The sequence below is a fragment of the Cyprinodon tularosa genome, unplaced genomic scaffold, assembly GCF_016077235.1.
Source record: "Cyprinodon tularosa strain WSP-4 unplaced genomic scaffold, ASM1607723v1 ctg198, whole genome shotgun sequence".
Taxonomy (NCBI): Eukaryota; Metazoa; Chordata; class Actinopteri; order Cyprinodontiformes; family Cyprinodontidae; genus Cyprinodon; species Cyprinodon tularosa.
Window position 1 is genome coordinate 1,146,667 of NW_024038724.1, and position 15,160 is coordinate 1,161,826.

General features: G+C 38.0%; 1 protein-coding gene across 1 annotated transcript in view; it reads left to right on the forward strand.

Moving 5' to 3' along the window:
* The first annotated feature begins 7,428 nt into the window (after positions 1-7,428).
* Positions 7,429-15,160, forward strand: part of kmt2a (lysine (K)-specific methyltransferase 2A) — a 48,417-nt gene continuing 40,685 nt past the window's right edge. The window contains exon 1 of the mRNA XM_038283997.1: positions 7,429-7,765. Coding sequence (XP_038139925.1) covers positions 7,520-7,765 — 246 coding nt within the window. The 5' untranslated portion in view covers positions 7,429-7,519. The remainder of the gene's footprint in view (positions 7,766-15,160) is intronic.

Genomic DNA, 15,160 nt, shown 5'->3' on the forward strand with positions numbered 1-15,160 from the left:
CGGCAGAACCAGCAACTGGCTTACTAATTGAGATAGGTATTTATCTAATGATGCAGACATTACTTAATGTTATGTGGAGTTATATATGTAAATCTCAAAATTAAGAAAAGTTTATTCAGTTCAAAAAGTTTCCTACAGATTCATTAAGCAGTGATGAATTTCTATTGTTCATTTCAGCTAATATGATGATGTGGCTTACAGCTAAAGAAGAATACAATGGGGTTTTTCAGAAGACTAAGATAATTACATATTATTAATAAAAACTGGATTTTAAGATGGAAAGGTAAAGCCATGTTGAAAGTAAATACACTATTCTTGGTTGAAGCTTTTTGCCAGAATTTTGTGGCAGTGTAGTGTGGGGAAACTCAGGACAGCTTTGATAGTGGCCCTCATATTGTCTGCAGATTTGGTCTGGTGTTTGGCATTTTCCTCCTGACAATGCTCAATAGTTTCTTTGGGGTTAAGGTCAGTCAACTTCTATGGGTAAATAACAATTTATACCATGCTCACTAAAGGTATCTGTCCCCAACAGAGATACACTGTTTTCATTTCCAACTTAATTCCAATTTTCTCCAATACCAGAACTCTGGTTTCCTTAATATTATCAGCATTTCTGTTGATTTTTTAAGACACTGTCATAAATACATCTCTACAAGTAAAAAAAAAATGTATATCAATGTAGGTGTTCATCCCAAAATGCAACTTCAGATAAGATCAGAAATGAAACAAAAACATTAAATTGTGTTAACAGAAATAATTCCACCTTGAAAACAAATAAGCATATGTGAGGGCTTAAATTGACTGTATTTAATAAATAATATTAATAATAAATTTTATTTAAAAAGGCGCCTTTCTGGACACTCAAGGTCACCGTAGAAAAACATAAAAAGTGTCAGAAAAAATAAAAATAATCAAAGATATATTCCCATAGAGGGCTAAACCTTTCTGCTGTTCAGGAAATTTTTAACCCAATTTGTATGTATTTCTGAAATGGACTGTCAACCATACCCGAGCCAGAATTTTCTTAAATATCAAGACCGATACTGATATCAATATCCCATTGATGCATCTCTAGTCCAAAATCTGCATCTCTAGAGACATACAACATCTACAAAAATCTTTGCCATTTTCCCACTACAAATGCAAAAATTAAACTGTTAGATATAATAAATAAATCAATAAAATCTGCATATATTCCCACATTTGCTTCCACTGTTCATTTTCATTTTTTTCTTTGCACATTTGAAGAAAAATAAGTAACTTCTTAAATTATGACATTTTCAGTTAAGAGAAGCGGTCAAGCACTGTGTAATTTAGTCTGTTTATGGATTTAATCAATTTAATATTGTTTACTGACTCAATTAATCTGTGTTCGACCTCAGATCTCTTAAAAAAGCTACAGACCCGCATTTAGGTTGACTATTTACACCTTGTTGATAATAATAGCACCCATGGAGCTTGGCTTGGCCTTTGTGGAACAGAGGAAACCAGGATGCCCTCATTACGCTAAGTTGAGCCTGGTTTTATCTCTTATCCTGGAATTTCGGAATCTAGCTTTTGTGCAACGTGCCCCAGAAAAGCACGTTGTTTGCAATTATACATAAAAGAAGAAAGCCTGGAAGTTTTCCATGAATTTGCTGGTCTATCAAAATAGGAGGGTACGTAAACCCTTATTTATATAGATTTATATAGATATCCTTTAAAGACACCAAATCAAAAGAAAATAAAGCAAAGCTCATTTTAAGCTATTTTTTATTAGGGGGAGGGTCACTGCAGTTTATTGCTGGATTCACAACTAAAGAATGGCAAAAAACATGACTAACAATAAAACAAATAATGGTTGGATTGATGATAGTCACATTTAAGGAGATCTACTCCATATGACAGTGCTATAACCCATTTATTAGAAAATATTTATAGTGCTCTCTGGTGATGGCAGGCATTTAAGTATTGTTATACACATCTCCATGGTTATATGGAAGACCTTCTGGCTTATTTCAGCACCAATGGAAACTGAACCAGCACCCCTCAATGACCTGTTGACCTGATATCCCACATCATGAAGTTCCTAGAGTGACATCTGTTGGTTAATGTCAGCAAACAAGGAAGCGGCTATCATGACCCCCTGCATTTTCTTATTGCTGTGGAATTGGATTTGAAGATACATCATACACCTGCTACAACAAACCCACTCACAGGCAGACAGCACAGTGAGGATCGTGTTCTTTGATTCCTCCAATGTAGTTAACACAAATCAGCTTGACTTACTTTGTGAGAAACCCTGGGGGACTCAATTGCCTGGATCAAAGAGTACCTGAAAAATAGACCAGAGTTTGTTAGACTGAAGGGTCAACTGTCTAACCAGGTAGTCCGCAGCAGAGGAGCACCACAGGGCACAATACTGTCACTGTAGCTTTTTTTTTCTCTTTACACTTGATTCTAAATGTAAAAGAAAAAAGCGAGCAAGATGGTTGTAGATTTCAGAAGAAACTGAAACACGTCTGATTCTATTACCATCTTGGCTGAAGAGTGGGTGTAGGAGTATAAATACCTTGGCATTTACCAGCGCAACAAGCTCAACTGGAGAAGCAACTTTGAAGGCGTCTCCAAGAAGGGACCAGGCCTGTAGGTCTTAAGGAAGCTTTGGTCCATCAGTGCTTCCAGAGAGATACTGCATATCTGCTCTGAGTTTGATGTGGAGAGTTTGATCTCTTCTGTCATACCCTGCTGAGGTAACAGCACCAGAGAATATTACTTTAAGTAGCTCAACAAGTTGATAAAGAAGGCCAACTTTGTTCTAGGGACTCCTCTAGAATATCTGGAGATTAATTAACAAAGAAGAATTCCTTAGAAATAGAGGAACACTATAAACAACACTGAGCCTTATCTTTAGCTTCCTTGTATTTTAGTCAAAGGCTTCTCTAAATATGATACAAAACATATTTCTAAGAAAGAGGGGCCAGTTTGGTGTTTTGAATTGAAACAAAGTGAATTAAATAGGTTTGAATTCAAGTGAACTGACATTGATTTAACTAGAATTGAGTAAAATAGGGGCACCACGGTGGTGTGGTGTTCTGGGTTTGAATCCCGGTAACCAGGACCTTTCTGTGTGGAGTTTGCATGCTCTCCCTGTGTCTACGTGGGTTTTCTCTGGGATTCTCTGGACAGTCCAAAAACCTGCATGTTAGCTTGATCACTCATCTCTGAGTGGCCCTGCAATTGACTGGCGGACCATCTAGGATGTAGTCCAGTTCAGATCGCCATATGCTTCAAAAAAACAGCAAAAAGTAAGTAATAAAATATTTTTTTTGTACATGACTAAAGGAATACACGCCCTTTTAGGTAGTTTTTCGTACAAAACTAAAGGGATAAATTATAGGGATAAACGGGTTCTGACTATGGGTATGTTTGTGTGACTGGGTATGCTCATCTGACAGAACACCAGCGATCAGGTGGATGTTTAAGAACGCCATACCTCCTAATTTTGGAAATAAGAGGGGTAATGTGGAAAAAAGCATAACTTCTTTTTTAAAGAAAATTTGAAGTTTGAAGTTCTCTATGAGTTCAGTGCTATTGTGCTTTTATCCAATTGTTTTTTTTTATCCCATTGACGTTAAAAACCTCTTTTTCAAGGGAGTCCTGGCCAAGAGGCAGCAAATTTATAGATTGAACAGAAATACATTAACTTTACATTCAAATGACAGGTACATAATAAAGACTAGGTGCTTCTTCGCTCCAAAAAATAAATAACTAAAAACAGGCCTTATTAAAAGAGAAGTAACCCAATTTAAATTGTAATTTCCTCACAAGTTTACCAATAAAAGTTTACCAATAAAAGGTCATGTCAAAATGTACCATGACAAAGCAGCCACAACAAGCAAGCATGTCTTAATAACTACCGTTCAAAAAAGACCTATTATTTTTGGTAAAAAAAAAAAAACAACAACTTTGAGTCGTGTTTGAACTGATGCAGTTTGGGCTTGATGCAGCACAGGTGTTTTTCTCTATCAATTTTTTATGTATATATTCAGAAACTATAAGATGTTAGCTTTCAAATAATGTATCACACATGTAATTTGGGCTTACAGTTCCTGAGTTATTTGCTTTTCCATTTGGGTATGCAAAATAAGTGAGAATTCCCCAAAATGAGGTGGATATTCAGAGGATAAATTCAAGCACAGGACTGTTTTCCACCAAGTGCTACAACTGTGTCATTTATCACCATCATAGTAGCAGTGATAGTGCTTTTTTTCCCCCCAGAAGACTGATATTTGGAAAGGATTTAATTTTAATAGAGTAACTATTTCAATTGATCACAAACAAAAGACTTCAGAATTTTGGATGAAACACAACAATTTGAATTTGCCCTTTAATTTGTTAGAACTGATGGATCAACTCATTTTTATAAAGGGAGGAAAAAAACAGACTTCCAAAAGCGGTCATGTGGTATGGCAGGGTGCGAGGCTCTGGACCTCATCGATTTTGGACTCCTCCCTAAATGAAACAGGCCTCGATACGTGCTTTGCGGAAACGCCCCCTCCACTACTTGACACACGTCTCAAAGCCTCCACCTCATCTCATAACTCACTACCTAACACCCCTCTGGATTTCTTTTTGGACCTCTGATCTCCTGGCTCTGACTAACATGCAGATCTTCGACACCGGCTTTGGCTTTGCCTGTCCTCCAACCTCCAGGACGTCTTGGACACGGACTGAACTATAAGACCAGGTTAGTTACTCACATGTCCATTATCATCCTCCACCAGATAGACACTCTCTACTTCCGCAGAGGTTTCTGCCTTAAATGCCAATGCCGTTCACTGCAGATCAGTTTTGTAATAAACTTTTTGAGAAATCTCTGTCTGCCTCAAACATTACATCCACTTGTTCTGAGCCTGACAATAAGTAGTCCAATGTAATCTAACTGATCTAAAATCTGTTTTAATTAACAAAGTGCCTATTTTGAAGTAGGCTACTTTTCAACCTGTCCTGATCTAATCTAGTTTTCCACTACTTCTACCTGTTTTTGTCATCTATATTACCAAGTATCTAACCTCCAGTTTCACTAGTATGTTGTATAGATAAGGTTATATACAATCATGAACACTCATTAACTAACATTTATTTGAGTTTAAATTAAATTTAATATATGCAACCAGAAAAGGCTTCTCAAATTGGATTTCTAATTATATATTTGAAATGACTCCTCTGGTCCTCCATACCCCTTACTTTCGATTCAGGAGATCATCTTGGGCATAAAATGACTGCAATTAAAGAGTTCATTGCATTTTTGTTAGAAATAGGTACTAAACCACAAAACGCATTAGGGGCAGAGGAAGCGCAGAAAAAGAAGGCTGAAACACCTCTAGTGTATGCAAAAAATCTTGCAAACTTTTTTTAGATACACCATAAGTACTTTTTAGGTGAAGAATTGATCGCCCACAAATGCACCAGAGTTACAATGCTATATATATATATATATAGTGAGACTTCTTGTTTAAATACAATCTTTGTTGTTATATATTTGTTGTTTTCTTCCATTGAGCTAGTCAATATACTGCATCAAACAGACATGACCTTCTGTAAATGTTGGTTTTTTTGAGGAAAAGAAATGTAGAATCTATGGTTTCTGGGTCTTTAAAATACCAGAATATGCAACCAGCTTTGTATCTATGTCTATTTCACAACATATTTTTTCCCTAACAAATCAGATATGTTGATTCCTTTTTATAAGTGTTTTACTCTTGATTAATTTAATTTGTTTAATTAATATATTTTTAATTAAATTAATTTGTATGAAACATCACAACAAAATGTGCAGATATATATTCTGGTGTGTTGGGAGTCTCCATTAATTATATAACTAATTACGATGGGCTGCCATGAAGTAACGAAAAGTGTCTTGAAAGGTTTGACCTTTTCAGACAAAATTACAATTTAGATAAATTTTATTTAAATTTTTTTTAATGGGCGCTTATACAATTCAACTTCAGAATACAAAAAAAATAAAATAAAAAATACAATCAGTGTTATGGTTTTGGTAGGCTACAACCTTCCTCTTGCACTTATAACTTTGAAAAGCGCTGCCACTCGACGGTTCTTATCAGTCTATCTCTTACAGAAGAGGATTAGGGCCACTGGGAAAAAAAGTTAACTGATTTTTACATTTTATTTCAGTATAATAATTCTGACTTTAATCTCAGAATTCTGACAGCTAACAAACATGTTAGCATCAGGCCGTAGATATGTCTGTGTTAGAGACTAAACTAGCTCTCTGTTTTTAATCAACTTCTGCTCTTCCATTAATGAAATAGCATCACTGGGGACCCCTCAGGCACATAAAAAGTCACCTAATTCAGTCATTTTCCACCAATGTGTTACTGACCCTCCCAAACAACTCGCATATTTGTCAGTGAAGCTGCGTGCTCTCACATCTCTTCCTTCATGGTGCCCATCTACAGTAAGATCCAAAATTCTCAGATTAAAGTCAGAATTCTGTAGCCTGATAAACCAGACTAAATGGGAGATAAAAGGTATTATTTACAACTCACAGGCAAAAATGATTTTGGCCACTGGTGGGTGGGGCTAATTTACTAGGCTAAGAATTCTGAGAAAAAAGTCAGAATTCCAAGATTAAAGTCTGAATTCTGAGATTAAAGTAAGAATTCTGAGAAAAACGTCAGAATTCTTAAGAAAAGTCAGAATTCTGAAATTAAAGCCAGAATTTTGAGAAAAAAGTCAGAATTCCGAGATTAAAGACAGGATTCTGAGAAAAATGTCAGAATTCTGAAATTAAAGTCAGAATTCTCAGATTAAAGTCAGAATTCTGAGATTAAAGTAAGAATTCTGAGATTAAAGACAGGATTCTGAAATTAAAGACAGAATTCTGAGAAAAGGGTTAAAATTCTGAAATTAAAGTCAGAATTCTGAGAAAAAAGTCAGAATTGTGAGAAAAAGTCAGAAGTCTGAAAAAAAGTCAGAATTCTGAGATTGAAGTCAGAATTCAGCGATCAAAGTCAGAATTGTGAAAAAAAGTCCGAATTCTTAAAAAAAGTCAGAATTCTGACTTTAATCTCAGAATTCTGAGAAAAAAGTCAGAATTCTGAGATTAAAGACAGAATTCTGAGAAAAAAGTCAGAATTCCGATATGAAAGTCAGAATTCTTAGATTAAAGACAGAATTCTGAGATTAAAGTCAGAATTCTGATTTTTTTTTCTCATATTATACTGAAATAAAATTTTAAATCAGTTAACTTTTTTCAGTGGCATTAATCCTCTTCTGTAATCTCTGATCAATGATTTAAATGTGGATTTCTTTCGCGCCGGACAAAACCCCTGAACATAATTAGCTCAGCCATGCAGATCATGAATAGGAGCGCGAGGAAAATGCATTGTCCGGGCTACTCCAGCGTACTCCGTCATTACGAACCAGCGCTGTGATAGAGCTTGTTTATGTGAAGTGCATGCACCGCCCACACCGAGGTATCTGATCATAGGGGCAGACAGGCAGAGAGTGTAAAATGGCGCACAGCTGTCGGTGGCGGTTCCCTGCTCGGCCCGGAGGGAGCAGCAACTCCGGTACCGGGAGGAGAGCGGGCCGTGTTAGGGTTACCGCATTTTTACGGAGCGTATCGGGAGCCCAGCCAAACGCCGCCGGACTCGGACCCGGATTTGATGCTGCACTACAGGTTTCTTCGGTTATCAGGAGCAACCTGCAGAAATTTCGGGATGTTTTGGGCGAATCCAGCGACTCTAGTAGTGCAGAGGTAAGCTCAGCACTCAGCGGGTTTAGGAAGCTCCGGTTGGCGGAGCGCCTGGTCCCTGTGAGGAGAAGAGCTAACGGTTACAGCCCCCTTAAAACTTGTCATTGGAAGGATGCTCGGTTAACTTTCACTGAGCTTTTTGGCCTTTAACTCAACTGTTCTATAGTTTTTTAAGGTTTTGTTTTAAATAAACACACTAACTCTACATTTTAGCTCAATCGTTTATATGAATGAAAGTTTCTTTTCGGATGAGGAGAAATGCTACCTCCACACAGTTTAGATGGAGCTAACATTACTGTGTTAGCCAAAACCACAGCAGGGAAACCCCCGTATAACACTGTTAATTACATCCCACATTCATGTTAACATACGGAAGAAACACAAGCTATTATACACCTTAACTATACGTTATTAAATAATATTTGCTAGTTAGTTACTCAGATGAGAAAGACCCATCAGGCTTGAGAATACATTCTCACTCAATGTAAAAGTTAACGTCCCATTTAAGCATATGTTTTACCGGCCTACTGATAACTGGCGTTTAAACACCCAGGTGGAGCATTTATTCCTTATTAATGTCTGTGTAATGCATATATATGTAAGCTTAAACTTAAAGAAGGAGAGCACAGTTGTGGTTTGTGATGAGCTAACGTGAATTTAGCTGCGTGTAGCGTATTTCTGGAGTGCTTGTTCACTTCACATCTAACCCGTTCACATATTTTCATGAGTTAATCTTTAGCAGCTAAATAGCCAGGTGGTATCAAAATTAGCTTAAAAGGGCTAACTGCATCGAGGTGGTCACCTTTTAAAGACGTCCGCCTGGTTAGCTTCCATGCTAGCTGTTTGTATACCAAAACTACACCGTGATAAAGTTGTTTATTTTTATGTTGTTATTATGGTTTATAAGTCTACTTTCCATGAGTTCATCCCTACGCAATCGAGTAGAAGCAAAAAGAGGGGTTTAGTAAGCCAAGTTTTACACAGAAGTTAATGGTTTTGGGATAAGCTAAGAGCTGCCATGCTACAGTGTACGCCACGCTAGCTATCGGGGCTATTGCTGATGCATAGGAAAATGGGAGGTGGACATGTTTTCCCCCTCTCTGTACAGTCAGTACGGAGCTAATATCTGGTTTATTACTCGAGGCGAGGCTGGTGGTTTTATAAACTAGACTATGGATATACCTATAGCCAGTGGGTTAGGAGGATGTGGGCATGTTTTATCGGACGAATGAGGCTTGCTGGTGACGGTGCGCATGCAGGGCTGGCTACAATAACAACGAGCCCCTTGCAGACGGACCGTGTGCGATGTGGGGGTGTGTTCGTGTAAGCGAACTACCATCTTCCTCCCTCATGATGCGCAGCATGCGTTCATTGCAGGAGTACACTGAGTGGGAATGTTTACCACCAGGTTTAGAGCTGGATAGATCGCCTGTTTTTAACCGAGAGATCAACAATAAGGTACAATAGATTAGATATTTTGATAAAAAAAAAAAACATATATTTATTTTAACCCTTTATAGGGCAATCAGTGAAATACTTAGAAAATCCAAATTTCAAGCCAATTGTGTTATTGGAATCCAGGACAAGATTTGTTACCTTTGTAACATAAAAAAATATGAATATGTTGAATATGCAAAAATAAATGTCAATGTAGTAAGAAACGCCAACTTACCCGAATATATTAAGAAAAATAACAAAAGTGCTTCTATAAGAAATTCATGAAAAACACTCTGAGAGTGAAAGAAACATTTTGTTTTGGTCCAATGTAACCTTAGAGGCATTAATGCTGATACCGGCACTTACATTTTTTAGTTTATAAACCTAAATATAATTGTTAACAAGGCCTATTAACTTTTGAACTTTATTTTTCAACTTATCAATTACCTTTTTACCTTTTTTTTTCTTGACTTGTTAACCTCCCCCCCCCCCCCCCCCCCCCCGCTTAATTTACAGTTGCTAATATATCATTCAAGGGCTCATCTAATTGGTCAGATGCCAAAATAAAATAAGATTGTGCTTCTAGACCTCACTGAGGGATGGGGGGCTCCATTTGTAAGGGGTATGCAAGCGATCAAGAACACTAACTTGCCCTATAAAGGGTTAATACTATTGCTTTCTTATCAGCTTGGTTTATAGAAAAAATAAATCAACATTTAATTCTACCCCAGTTGAACTACTAAAATAACTTTAGAGAAAAATAAAATAAAGTAATGAAATGAAATTAATAAAATCTATTTTTGGACCTTTCAACAAAACAATCAAACAGAGGTCAGTAAACAAATACAGCAAAACAAATCAATCCAATTGCATTACATTAAAATCATTATTGTTGATCAGTCAAATTCATTTAACCAATATTCTGTGTGTCATATTTTAAAAGCTTTCATATTTCAGTGAAAAGCTTATGCATGAAAAGGTTTGAAGGCATTGTATCTAGTGGTACATTTGCTAAACTTATATTACTTTCTAGCCATACTGACAGATCATATGAGAACGATATTGTTCCACAATAAAAGTCAGAAATGTGCACACATGCTTATGTCATTATGCAGGTTAGAAGGCAAGGCTGTGATCTGTCCAAAGCTGCTGACAGCTTTCTACTGCTAGGAACTTTATAGAAATGTGCTTCAAAAATTTTTAAAATTTAAAATTGATGTTAATCAGAATTTTTTATTGGATGGATAACTATTTTTGTATCAATCCTAAACTGTGTATTATAACTCATTCATGTAGAGTTTTTTTTATGAGTAATAAAAATCTAAGCAGATATGATTATAGAGATGCTCTTGGATGTAACATTTTAGTGTTTGGATATAGATTAGTGCAAGAGATAGCCTAGTGATTTTATCACCAAAAAAAAGAAAAATGGTGTTAAGTGCTCTCCTGACCAGAGCGAGGCAGGCTTGTCCAGGCTCACTGCAAGAGCTTGAGCTCATGGGGTAACCCTGAATAGTCAGCCAGCCGCATCCCTCCCGCCTTCGTTTAAGCAAAAAAAAAAAAAAAAAAAAATCTACTTTAGACACACACACACAGCCCTGTCTGAGAGGCAGAGCAACTTTTCTTCTGACAGCTGCCACTTTGGAATGGATTTCTAAGCCTATTTAAGTGTTTCAAAAGGCTGCCCTTTGGCTTCTGCTGCCCAAATGAAGGCATTTGTTTGCTTTGCTATGCACAGAGGGATTTTATGGCATTGATCTTAGCAAATTGCAAACTGTTATTATCTGTTTTATGTGAGCACTGAACATGTAGATGTTTTTGTAAATAAGATCACCCCCCTGGTTTTTTCTTCCTTTCCAAGCAAACTTTGCGTCGTTTCTTCTTTGTCCTGCTCCTCTTTATCTGGCCTTCTGCCGCATCTTTTCGCCTCCCATGTTATTATTAAAGTTTAATCTTTCATACAGAACGTATCCACCTAAATATCCCTTTGCCTCAGCGGTTTTAAGATAAATGGTGTGCTTGAGTGGAAGGGGCTTGAGTCCGGCAGGTGTTTGGCCTATTTAAATGGTAGACCCCCACACCCGATTACCCATTCCCAAGACAGCGTGTGGATTGGAGCAGGAAGCCTTGTGTCTGCTTTTATTCTAGTTCTCACAAAGTGCAGCGACTGAAAGAGTGCAGACAGGGATATCAAAGGGTGTTGAGCGACCCCCACCCTCCCCTCCCAACGGGTCAGCTCTGGGGGGGGGGGCGAATTAGTCCTAAACCCTCCAATCCATGGCTTTATTCTGCTAGAGCAGGCGGGCAAGGAGCTTTCACCTCTGCTTTTGGAGTTGTCTGACTGGGAAAAAGCGGCAATTGTGTCGTCTTTCTCTTCCTTTGTGTTGGCGGTGGTTGGGGCAGGGGTGTCCCTTGGACTTTGTCCCTGTCTCTGATTGCAATCAGGAGTGGGTGTGTTATCTTTGTCTTTATTTTGATTAAAACCTGAGTGCATGCTGCCTTCTTGTTTTGAGAAGGAGTAGATGTTCTACTCTGTGTCTGTCATCCTTTGTCAGGGTTACTGTGTTTTGAAACAGTGCAACACACCACCAGTAAGTTTGTTTTTGTCCACCAACTGTCCTCATCTCCTCATTTCTGAGTTGCAGGAACAGGAGATCTCCCCATGGGTGCGCTCAAGAGCCTATTGGAGGCTGTCATGTACAGTGTTTGGACACTGGAAAAAGCAAATGTTCACCTTATGCTTTGGTCTGATGCAGGAGTTTTTTTTTCCTTTAGGAATTTAGAGAAAACAAATGAGAAATACAAATTTTAGTAAAATAAATCTAATTCCCTTATCAATAGCGAAATGCTACAAGTAATTTTCTTTCATCGCATCCCTGAAAATATTCTTGTATTCTTGTTTTATTGGCAAGATATTTTTGCAGGTATGATAGAATGTATGATGTGGTTTTAACATACAGTTGTGCTTGAAAGTTTACATACAGTCCCATCGAAGAAAATCATACATTTACACTTGTAATTCAAATAACCAACTGAAACTCAAAAAGTAGTAATTGAAAAAATACAAAATCGTAATTAAGTAAAATTAAATATTGATTTTTTATTTCATTTTAAAAAATAATAAATAAATAAATGGTCCCAGAAAACACCTGATTTCAGTGACCACCTCAAAGTGTAATTGTAGTTTAGGTGCCCTATTAGGATTGTTTGTGTATATATATTCAAATTGTCAGAATGTCCTTTTTTTTGGGTCAGTTTCAATTAATTTTAATGGCAGATGATTTTAGAAGGGTGTGTAAACTTTCAAGAACTACTGTAGTCTGTATATATGTCTTGGAGAAAGCAGTAAGCATTCATCCAGCCTGTGACATTCGCAGTAAGCGGTTAATAGAAGCTGATCCGCTAACTTTGTTAGCATTAAGCTATCCACAGCATGCCAGTCATCCAGGTCATAGTCATTCCAAAAAAGTCAAAAAACAATCCACTGGACTGTTTTAGTCCAGTGGATTGTTTTTTAACTTTTTTTGGAATGACTATCCATATCATCCAGTTTGGCTGATTCAGAATACATAAAGTTGTAGCTCCTTTCCCTTAATTTTTCACATGGTCAACAGTAAGAACTCTATTTGAGCTAGGAAAGGAACTCTAGACTGGTGTTATGAACCCAGCCAGCCTTTATTTGTACAGATGTATAGCTCTCGCAGAATCAGCTCCTCTAGGTTGGAGGCCATGGCTCTTAACTTGACAAGGCGGGCTTGTCCCCTTCAGGTTGGAGGAGAGCTCCTGCTTCAAGTGGAGAGACTTGAGTATCTTGGTTTTCTGTTCACCGGTGAGGGGAGAATGGAGCAGGAGATGGATTGATTGGAGTGGTTGCTGCTATAATGTTGATGCTGCAACAGTGTGTTGTGGTGAAGGGAGAGCTGAGCCAAAAAACAAAGCTCTCCATTTACCTGTTGGTCTGCGTTCCAACCTTCACCTATAGTCATGAAATCTGTATCGTGAGCAAAAATAAGGTATCCAGATACAAGTGTTTGTAATGAGCTTTCTCTGCAGCGTGGCTGGGCTCTCCCTTAGAGAGGAGCTCTGTCATCCAGCAGAGGTTTTAAGTAGAGCCACTTCTCCACATTGAGAGGAGCCAGCTGAGGCAGCCCGAACATCTTAGTCGGATGCCCCATGGACGCCTCTCTGGGGAGGTTTTACGGGAACATCCCACTGGGAGGAGGTCCAGGGGACGACCCAGGAGAGACTATGTCTCTCTGCTGGCCTGGGAGTGCCTCATTCTGGAGGAGGTGTCTGAAGAGAGGGAAGTCTGGGAGTCTCTGCTGAGACTGGTGTCCATCACAACCCGGTCCTTGATGAACAGAAGATGAGATAAGAACATTTGTAAGGCGCATATTAACAGAAATTTGTTGCAACATTTTGTCATAGTTGTGGTATGTGGCTTACTGACTGTAAATACATGTTTAAGGTTGCATTAAATACCAGCAGACTTGTTTGGCATCTGGTTTTCTAACGGATGTGGACTGTTGGGAATCATCCGTGATGGCATAGAAACTAAATATGTACAGACTATAGTAATTCCAAGGGGAAAACATCAGTACTTTACACTTACTGGTTAGTTTTTAGGTCCAGTCAAATTGGTATTAGATTATGCATCAGACTCAAGTCCTGCGTTTCGAGTTAAAGTAAAGTCTTAAGTTGTGAATTTTGTGGCTTGAGCTTGACTTGAAGACTTAGGTCTTTATTTCTACCAAACACAATGCGAGTTCTCTGACTTATTTGCAGCTTCTTGTCCATAGTAAACATTTATTTGTTAGTGTTAGATGATTTGCAGTGCAAGTGTTGCAATTCTGCGTTTTTTTGCAGGTTATGGAATGAGATTGCCTTTCTTGTTTCAGTAGATTTTCCACTCAAGAATAACATTAAACTAAACATCCTAGAGGTTTCTCTCATGGATTTCTCACAACTGAGTTTACTGCTAACCTAAGATTTGGTTTGTACTGTGGTTGTTTTTTTTCTTTCTTTCTATCTACTACACTATATGGCAGATGATCGTTGCTACTGTTGCATGGTGTTTACCTTAGCAAGAGTTTTATAACACAGAGCAGGTGAGGATCAGTTTCATGGTTTCTGTTGGATATGTGTGGGTTGGTAGGGCTTAACAACTTTCACACCTTTGAAGAAGATTTCAAGCTCAAATCAGCATATTGGCTTTTATCTGCAGTCAGTGTGATTTCTCTTCAACATTTTTAAAATAAAAGTCCAGCTTGTTTCTTAAAGTGTAAAAGCAGCATCAGAACGATACAGAAAGGCGTACCTCCAACCTAATTCCCATCCGCCTCACAAGTATCAGGGACAGTCCCCCTGACATCTCCTGAAACCAACAGTCATGCTCCCACTATGAATCGGCTTCACGCTCTTTTTTTTTTTATCTTTCAAACTGTTAGTGATTTATGTCATGTAATGTCGGGCAGATAAGATGTAGCAGAGCAGCAGGAAGTAAAACTGCTAAAGACTTAAAGGAATAGTACACCCAAAACATGATTAGCCTTCATTTTCTACTCACCCCCATGCTGAACAACACTCTGGAGTACTTTTTTGATATCTCAAATGCATCTGGAGATCTGGGAGGCTTCTTGCTGTCTGCTGACATTCAAATAATGGAGGTCTATGGTGCCCGAGGCAGAAAGGTCCATAAAAGTCCACAAAAAACATTTCAATATTCCTCCATACTGCTCGTCCAATGTATTCCAAGTGTCCTGAGTGGGTAGCATCCAGAATTTACTCGAAACGAAGTCATTTAGAATGTTTTTAGAGCATAAACAGTAGTGTATAGGATTTCCTGAAAGCGCGCACATGCGCGATCACGACGCTACGGAAGCCGGCATCTCCAGATGCATTTGAGATATCAAAAAAGTACTCCAGAGTGTTGTTCAGCATGGGGGTGAGTAGAAAATGAAG